This window comes from Boleophthalmus pectinirostris, unplaced genomic scaffold (genome assembly GCF_026225935.1).
Source record: "Boleophthalmus pectinirostris isolate CB_2022bp ecotype Guang Dong unplaced genomic scaffold, ASM2622593v1 HiC_scaffold_13, whole genome shotgun sequence".
Classification (NCBI taxonomy): Eukaryota; Metazoa; Chordata; class Actinopteri; order Gobiiformes; family Gobiidae; genus Boleophthalmus; species Boleophthalmus pectinirostris.
The window spans coordinates 988,054-997,405 of record NW_026571036.1 but is presented as its reverse complement, the minus strand read 5'-3'; the positions used below and the strand labels follow the sequence as shown (position 1 = coordinate 997,405).

Here is a 9,352-nt window from a genome sequence, read left to right as displayed (position 1 = left end):
GTGGAGACTCTGGTGAGGTTCTTTTAAAAACATGAATATTTATTGTTCTGTTTTGTCACTGTCCTCGTCTGGTTTAAAAATGGACCATGAGTCTGGAGTAAAGATGAAGATGAAGATGATGAAGATGACTCAGTTTGTGGCCGTTGGTAATAATAAAACTGTAAACCGAGACCAATAATGACCAACATGACTCAGTATAATCACGTTTTTAAGCAGCTTTTCCGTATTTTACCAAAATGAATAATTTGTCTTTACTGTTGACGGGATCAGAAGGTCAAAAATAAAAACACTGGGACGTTTCTTGTATAAAACTGTGAGACAAGTTCTATTTTAAAGGAAACTATTCTAAAGGGGGAATAAAGCCCAAAATGTGAAAACAGGAAAATCCCGCCGTGTAATCCATTTATTTGAACAAAGTAACTGTAATCCAATTACCACTCACTGAAACAGTAACTGTAACTGAATACAGTTACTCATCATTTGTACTCTGATTACTCCGGTACATGTAATCTGTTACTCCCCAACACTGTCAATCTGATCCTGCTGCAGTAAAGAGAAACATAAACTGACATTTGTTTGGGTAAAATACGAAAAAAATCTGACAAAAAAACACAAAGAAAATGTGACGTACTGACGCACGTGAGTCACGAAGCGTTTCCTTCATTACCTCATGTCACAATTTTATTATCACCAACCAAAAAAACCAAACCAAACCGCGGATGTGGCAGTTTGTGATGTTGACCTCGTGCTCGCGCTTTCACACGCACGTGCTCGCGCTTTCACACGCACGTGCTCGCGCTTTCACACGCACGTGCTCGCGCTTTCACACGCACGTGCTCGCGCTTTCACACGCACGTGCTCGCGCTTTCACACGCACGTGCTCGCGCTTTCACACGCACGTGCTCGCGCTTTCACACGCACGTGTTTGTTGTTCTGGGGAGACCGGAAATAAACGAGCTCTTATTTTGATAGAAATGTGATCACGTGACTGAGCGGGTCATGGCGGCGGAGCTGCGCGCGGAGCTGCGGCTCAGAGACGGACACACGCGGACTGTGCACGTGCGCGTGAAGCCCCGGGTCCAGACCGGGACCGAGACCAGGACCGGGACCGGGACCGGAACTCTCGCGCTCGGCTCTTTGATCACAGCCGTGCGCGAGCTCAGCCATGACGTCACGTGTTTACTGACGGAGCTCGTGCAGCGGGAGCAGGGCCAGGGCGCGTGCGCAACAGGTAAAAACCCGGATTTTCTGTAACAGCGTCACAATGTACAGGTGTACCTGAAAAAGTAACTGTAACGTTACACCGACACTGTACGTGTGTGTGTGTGTGTGTGCGTGTGCGTGTGTGTGTGCGCGTGTGTGTGCGTGCGTGCGTGTATGTGTGTGTATGTGTATGTGTCTGTGTGTGTGTGTGTGTGTGTGTGTGTGTGTGTGTGCAGTGTTGTGGAGTAACAGATTACATGTACCAGAGTAATCAGAGTACAAATGATGAGTAACTGTATTCAGTTACAGTTACTGTTTCAGTGAGTGGTAATTGGATTACAGTTACTTTGTTCAAATAAATGGATTAAACACAGAGGAATTTTACTGTTTTCACATTTTGGGTTAAATCCCCCTTTTTTAAAATATTTTTTTTCTCGATAACAACATTCATTGACAGAAACTAAACCAGGTCTAAACCAGGACTAAACCAGGACTAAACCAGGTCTAAACCAGGACTAAACCAGGTCTAAACCAGGACTAAACCAGGTCTAAACCAGGATTGAACAGGACTAAATCCTGCTGTGTGGACGTGTTTCTTCGTTTTCTATCAATAATATTTTTAATTTGGTTCAGTAAAGTTTGGACTTTTTATTTTCTTTTATCAGATAAAACTTCTTATGTGAAGATTTCCTCGTCTTTGTTTCTCTACAACAAATCAAGTAATCCAAAGTAATCAGATTACATTACTCACTTGAAGTAATTTAATGGATTACGTGACAGACTACATTTTGGGGTTTGTAATCTGTAATCTGTATATTTTAAAAGTAAACTTCCCAACACTGTCTATATGTGTATATATTTTATATATATATAAATATATATATAATGTGTATATATGAACATGTGATGTGTTTTTTCAGAGCTGGATGAAGAAGATGAAGAAGATGAAGAAGATGAAGAAGATGAAGAAGATGAAGAAGATGAAGATCCAAGTGACTCTGAACCGGAGCCTAAAAGAACTAAACCCTGAAGTCCAGAACAATGTGAACAGAGACACTTCTGCTTTGGATTCTTCAAGTTTGGAGCAAATGCAGCAGATTAATATTTTTTTTTTAAGTTTTTCATGATGTTTTTTTTTTTCCTCACAGATTCTTTTCTGTTTGAAACTCGACTCTGTGTTTCGTTTGAACTTTCTGACATTTTTCATCTCGACTCATAAATGTTGATTTCACAAAGTCACAAATAAAAACTGTTCATAAAGTTTCTTGTTTCTTTTAGTTCTTCAGTTGAGCTGCTCCAGACTTTCTTTGGGAGAAAAGGTTTAAATCGCACGAGACGCAACGTTCCACAAACTGACCAGGGGGCGCCACTGTGCACATTTACTCTCCCTCGGGTTTATTTTAAAGAACTCGACACAAACACAACTTTGTCTTTTTGACTTTTTAATTTCACCAGTTTCCAAAAACGACACAAGAAACATTAAAACCACAACTTCCCCCAAACCTCCCGGGTCGAAGGTTTTAGGGTTTACAGGGTTTAACATTAAAAGCGGCTTTTTTCACTTCGGAAGGCGGAGCTTTACTCGAGTATGTTCCCACCAATGAGAAAAGGGAAGAGCACATTCAGGGGGAGGAGCCACATACTCGGGGGGCGGAGCCACGTCTGTACTCAGGGGGAGGAGCCACATACTCGGGGGGCGGAGCCACGTCTGTACTCAGGGGGAGGAGCCACATACTCGGGGGGCGGAGCCACGTCTGTACTCGTGGGGAGGAGCCATGTATTCAGGGGGCGGAGCCACGTCTGTACTCGGGGGGAGGAGCCATGTACTCAGGGGGCGGAACCACATCTGTACTCGGGGAGACGGTGAAGAATCCACGCCGCTGGACCCAAAATGGCCGCCGCGAAGACGAACAACACCAGGACACTCTGCTGCGAAACAAACACACACTTCACCTGTCACTGTGTGTGTGACAGGGACACTTCACCTGTCACTGTGTGTGTGACAGGGACACTTCACCTGTCACTGTGTGTGCGACAGGGACTCTTCACCTGTCACTGTGTGTGTGTGTGCGACAGGGACACTTCACCTGTCACTGTGTGTGTGTGTGACAGGGACACTTCACCTGTCACTGTGTGTGTGTGTGACAGGGACTCTTCACCTGTCACTGTGTGTGTGTGACAGGGACTCTGCACCTGTCACTGTGTGTGTGTGACAGGGACACTTCACCTGTCACTGTGTGTGTGTGACAGGGACACTTCACCTGTCACTGTGTGTGTGTGACAGGGACTCTGCACCTGTCTGTCTCTTACCTTGGGGCCGATCGGGTCTTGAGGAGGTTTTCCATAAATTCGTGATCGAGGTTCAGTCCAAACGCTCGTTCTTCTCAGGAGCTTCGTTGCCACGGAGACCGACCCAAGCGACAACATCATGACCTGAGCTCCAGCAACGGTTTGGCTTTGGTCGAGGTCTGGTCTGGTCTTGGTCTGGTCTCGGTCTTGGTCTTGGTCTTGGTCTCTGGTCTTGGTCTTGGTCTGGTCTCGGTCTTGCTCTGGTCTTGGTCTTGGTCTTGGTCTTGTGTGGTCTTGGTCTTGCTCTGGTCTGGTCTTGGTCTTGGTCTTGGTCTTGCTCTGGTCTGGTCTGGTCTTGGTCTTGGTCTGGGTCTTGCTCTGGTCTTGGTCTTGGTCTTGCTCTGGTCTGGTCTTGGTCTTGCTCTGGTCTGGTCTGGTCTTGGTCTGGTCTCAGACTCAGACACAGAGATGATGAACAGGGGCTGGAGGAGGAGGAGCGTTCAGACCAGAGCCACTGTTTGAAGTCTCCCAGACCCCTGTCAAAATGGCAGGAGCAGCTGACAGGAGCAGCCGACAGGAGCAGGAGCAGTGTTCTGGATCCTGACAGGGCCTCAGGTTTAAATTGTGTCATTAAAAGAAGCAAATAAATAAATACAAATAAATACAGGTGTAAATACAGGTGTAAATACAGGTGTAAATACAGGTGTATATACAGGTGTAAATACAGGTGTATATACAGGTGTATATACAGGTGTAAATACAGGTGTATATACAGGTGTAAATACAGGTGTATATACAGGTGTATATACAGGTGTAAATACAGGTGTATATACAGGTGTATTTACACCTGTATATACACCTGTATATACAGGTGTATATACAGGTGTAAATACAGGTGTATATACAGGTGTAAATACAGGTGTATATACAGGTGTATATACAGGTGTAAATACAGGTATATACAGGTGTAATACAGTGTATATACAGGTGTATATACAGGTGTATATACAGGTGTATATACACCTGTATATACACCTGTATATACAGGTGTAAATACAGGTGTATATACAGGTGTATACAGGGTCAGTCCATATGAAATCAGCCACCCTCCCCAATGAGCATCTCAGATTTGGCTTTAAAAAATTTCTAAAAATTTTGAAATTGACCAAATGAAAGAATCTCAAATTTCAGCTCAGTCCCTTGAGTCGTTCCTGAGTTTTGGCTCGTCGAAATTTTGGGGCCATGTTCACTTTTTCTGAAGCCTTAATTTATAATCATGTTTGAGAGACCATAAGTTCATCAAAAAAAGAGTCGGAAGATGAACATTTGTATTATTGGAGATTCTTGGTCATAGATTCTAAATCTGTTTTTTCATCTGTTTTTTCAGACATCGGGGAGATTCCGTGAAAACGGCTGATTTCGTGTGGATTGACCCGGTGCCCGTTGCAGGACACAGTATCAGGTGACGGCCGGTGCCATGTTGCTGCTGGGTATTTAAGCTGGTGTAATCCGCCTTTACTCCAGTCCACCTGCTCGCTCGTCTCTGTTTTTTATAAGCATTTTGCTGTGGACCTGGCAGGTTTCCTCTTTGACCAAATCTTTCTTCTCTGGTTTGTTCATTGGGTTCCTGTTTGTTTGTTTGTTTGTTTGTTTGTTTTTGTAGACGCTGTAGTCTGTCTGGGAGGGCACCTTCTTTGTTCTGTGGGTTTTTAATGTTTGTTTGTGTTTTGTGTGTTTGACCATTTGCTGTTTTATTTGGGTGTTTTGCCTTGTTTCAGTTTGGGTATAATTTGTGTGTATCGGGTTCATGTTCATTTGTTGTTCACCTCACTTGTATGTTTTTGTTTTTGTTGACTTTTGTTTCTTTGCTCTGGGGCTGGTTGGACGTTGGACGTTGGTGCTCAGGTTTCTCACTTCTCTCCATCCTCGTGTGCTTCCTTCACGTATTTGCACGTTTTAGTTGTCCTAGTAAACTGTGTGTGTGTGTCTGTGTATGTGTGTGATCTATAGAATAAATAATAAATGACCTATTTTTCCTAAACTGGTGATTTAAAATGTTCCTTTTAGCTAGGTCGGTATTTATAGAACAAATAATAAATTATATATTTTTCCTAAACTGGCGATTCATTAATTATTTATAAAATGTGTCTCTGTCTCTTTTTCACTGCCTCCTTTACACACTGAACCTTTAAGTTCAGAGACAAGCAACAACAAATGATCTAAAAAACAGATTTTATTTTATAATTCTAATATTGTAATTAACTTTTTTCATCACAGCAGAAAACAAAATGCAATTTCAGGAACAGGGAAGTGCACTCAAAGAAAACAAAGTTAAACACAAAACGACAAAGAACAGATGAACAAACATGGATTTAACACTTGTAATTGTTGACACTACACATCGGCCAACTCCACAGTCTGGAGTCTCTGAAGCCTGATCTCCAGCTTCTTGAGTCTGACTCTAGGCTCACTTGATCCAGCCTCAGCAGCTCTTTCTCCTTTCCCCACAGACCCCAAATCCTTCCCTCTTTCTTCACAGTCGTCTGGTTCGTCTCCTGTGTGCGTTCGGTAGTGACTGGACAGTCCCTGGGATGTTCTGAAGAACTTTTCACACTTCTCACACTCGTATAGTCTGTGCCTGAAGTGAACTCTCATGTGTCTATTGAGACTGGAAGATCGAGAGAAAGTTTTCCCACACTGGTCACATCTGTACGGTTTCTCTCCAGTGTGGACTCTCATATGTCTATGGAGAGCACAAGAGTGTTTGAATTTGATCCCACACTGGTCACACTCGTATGGTTTCTCTCCAGTGTGGACTCTCATATGTGATTCTAGGGAACTTGACTGTGAAAATGTCTTCTCACAAACATCACATCTGTACGGTTTTACCCCTGTGTGGACTCTCATATGTTTATGGAGACCACCAGAGTCTCTAAATTGGATCCCACACTGGTCACACTCATACGGTTTCTCTCCTGTGTGGATTCTCATATGTATATGGAGAGCACTAGAGTGTCTGAATCTCGTCCCACACTGGTCACACTCGTATGGTTTCTCTCCAGTGTGGACTCTCATATGTGATTTTAGGGAGCTTGACTGTAAAAATGTCTTCTCACAAACATCACATCTGTACGGTTTTACCCCTGTGTGGACTCTCATATGTTGATAGAGATGACTAGACATTCTAAATTTTTTCCCACACTGGTCACACTCGTACAGTTTCTCTCCAGTGTGGACTCTCATATGTGATTTTAGGTTGCTTGAGTGTAAAAATGTCTTCTCACAAACATCACATCTGTACGGTTTTACCCCTGTGTGGATTCTCATATGTCGATGGAGATGACTAGATTGTTTGAATCTCGTCCCACACTGGTCACACTCGTACGGTCTTTCCTCTGTGTGAGTTCTGTAGTGTCTTTTCAGTTTGAAAGCTTCTGACCACACTTTTCCACACTGGTCACATGTGAAGGTCATTCTGTTGGTGGATCTTGTAGTTCTGCATCAGAACAAAGGAAAGAAAGTGTCAAGTAAAATCACTTTTTTTAACTCTTCCAATAAAGTAACTGTAACTAAATACACATAAAATCACAGAGTAAATCATGTGTAAGAATGTTTCAGTGTTTTACGAGCAAGTTCCATCTGACTGAATGAATGAACTAAGTTTGTATTTGATTATTACAGATAGTGACCCGTGTCCTCAATAAGCACCCAGGAATTGATTGATTGTAAAACTGTAACCAGTGTTGGGAAGTTTACTTTTAAAATGTAATCCCCCTACAGATTACAGATTACATACACCAAGTGTAGTTTATAATGTAATCCATTAAATGACTTAAAGTGAGTAATGTAATCTGATTACTTTGGATTACTTGATTTGTTGTAGAGAAACAAAGACGAGGAAATCTTCACATAAGAAGTTTTATCTGATAAAAGAAAATAAAAAGTCCAAACTTTACTGAACCAAATTAAAAATATTATTGATAAAAGACAAAGAAACACGTCCACACAGCAGGATTTAGTCCTGTTAAATCCTGGTTTAGTCCTGGTTTAGATCTAGTTTAGATCTAGTATAAATCTAGTTTAGACCTGGTTTTAGTCGTGGTGTAGACCTGGTTTAGACCTGGTTTTGGTCCTGGTTTAGATCTTGGTTTAGACCTGAGTTAATGTTCGGCAATGAGTGGAATTACCAAACAGCAATTATAGCCCAAAATGTGAAAACAGGAAAATCCCGCCGTGTAATCAATTTATTTCAACAAAGTAACTGTAACTGAATACAGGTACTCATAATTTGTACTCTGATTACTCCAGTACATGTAATCTGTTACTCCCCAACACTGTTTATGCACAACAAGAACAAGAACATTTACTGAACTTCACACAAAACGTCTGGAAAACAAGCGATTAGCATCATGCTAACATCAATGGAAATCTCCATAGACATGCTAACGCTACTAGCATCTTCAATTTGATCAAGAATCTTAAACTATAAAACAACCCGAAGTGCCCCACAGAGTGAGTTAACATGTCAGAACATTACAGGACTCACGGGAGGATGTTTTTCATGGGCCAAAAGAGAGAAGTTTACAGGAATAAAACACTTGAAGAAAAGTTGAACAACACGGCAGAAAAACAATATGGCGGCTACGGGAGCTCAGAGTGGACAAAATAGATAAAACTCAAAACAGAAACATTCTCCACCGATGCAGAACTTTTGATTTTAAAGTCACTTTTTCTGTCTGTAGCAAAAAAATAAAAAATAAATCAACTTAAAAGTGGATCATTTTATTTATGTTTGTCACTTTATTCATGTTTGTCACTTTATTTATGTTTGTCACTTTATTTATGTTTGTCACTTTATTTATGTCTGTCACTTTATTTATGTTTGTCACTTTATTTATGTTTGTTACTTTATTTATGTCGCTCACTTTATTCATGTTTGTCACTTTATTTATGTCGGTCACTTTATTTATGTTTGTTACTTTATTTATGTTTGTCACTTTATTTATGTCGCTCACTTTATTCATGTTTGTCACTTTATTTATGTCGGTCACTTTCTTTATGTCTGTCACTTTATTTATGTTTGTTACTTTATTTATGTTGGTCACTTTATTCATGTTTGTCACTTTATTTATGTTTGTCACTTTATTTATGTCTGTCACTTTATTTATGTTTGTCACTTTATTTATGTTTGTTACTTTATTTATGTCGGTCACTTTATTCATGTTTGTCACTTTATTTATGTTTGTCACTTTATTTATGTCTGTCACTTTATTTATGTCTGTCACTTTATTTATGTTGGTCACTTTATTTATGTTTGTCACTTTATTTATGTTTGTCACTTTATTTATGTTTGTCACTTTATTTATGTTTGTCACTTTATTTATGTTTGTCACTTTATTCATGTTTGTCACTTTATTTATGTCGGTCACTTTATTTATGTTGTCACTTTATTTATGTTTGTCACTTTATTTATGTTTGTCACTTTATTTTTGGTTTGTCACTTTATTTATGTCTGTCCTTTATTTATGTTTGTCACTTTATTTATGTTTGTCACTTTATTTTTGTTTGTCACTTTATTTATGTCAGTCACTTTATTTATGTCGGTCACTTTATTTATGTTGTCCCTTTATTTATGTTTGTCACTTTATTTATGTTTGTCACTTTATTCATGTTTGTCACTTTATTTATGTCAGTCACTTTATTTATGTCTGTCACTTTATTTATGTCAGTCACTTTATTTATGTCTGTCACTTTATTTATGTCGTCACTTTATTTATGTCGGTCACTTTATTTATGTCGGTCACTTTATTTATGTCAGTCACTTTATTTATGTCTGTCACTTTATTTATGTCGGTCACTT

The 9,352-nt window shown here is 40.2% G+C and overlaps 2 protein-coding genes across 2 annotated transcripts; one reads left to right on the top strand and one right to left on the bottom strand.

Moving 5' to 3' along the window:
- Nucleotides 1-945: 945 nt before the first annotated feature.
- Nucleotides 946-2,468, top strand: LOC129407619 (zinc finger and BTB domain-containing protein 7C-like). Its single transcript, XM_055149172.1, has 2 exons — nt 946-1,231; nt 2,124-2,468. Exons 1-2 carry the CDS (start codon nt 1,000-1,002, stop codon nt 2,231-2,233), a joined length of 342 nt encoding a protein of 113 aa, XP_055005147.1. The 5' UTR covers nt 946-999; the 3' UTR covers nt 2,234-2,468.
- Nucleotides 2,469-5,710: 3,242 nt separating this feature from the next.
- On the bottom strand, nt 5,711-8,158 carry LOC110163839 (zinc finger protein 239-like). Its single transcript, XM_020928845.2, has 2 exons — nt 8,039-8,158; nt 5,711-6,988 (listed from the first exon to the last, which is right to left on the bottom strand). Exons 1-2 carry the CDS (start codon nt 8,053-8,055, stop codon nt 5,887-5,889), a joined length of 1,119 nt encoding a protein of 372 aa, XP_020784504.2. The 5' UTR covers nt 8,056-8,158; the 3' UTR covers nt 5,711-5,886.
- Between the last annotated feature and the right edge of the window lie 1,194 nt (nt 8,159-9,352).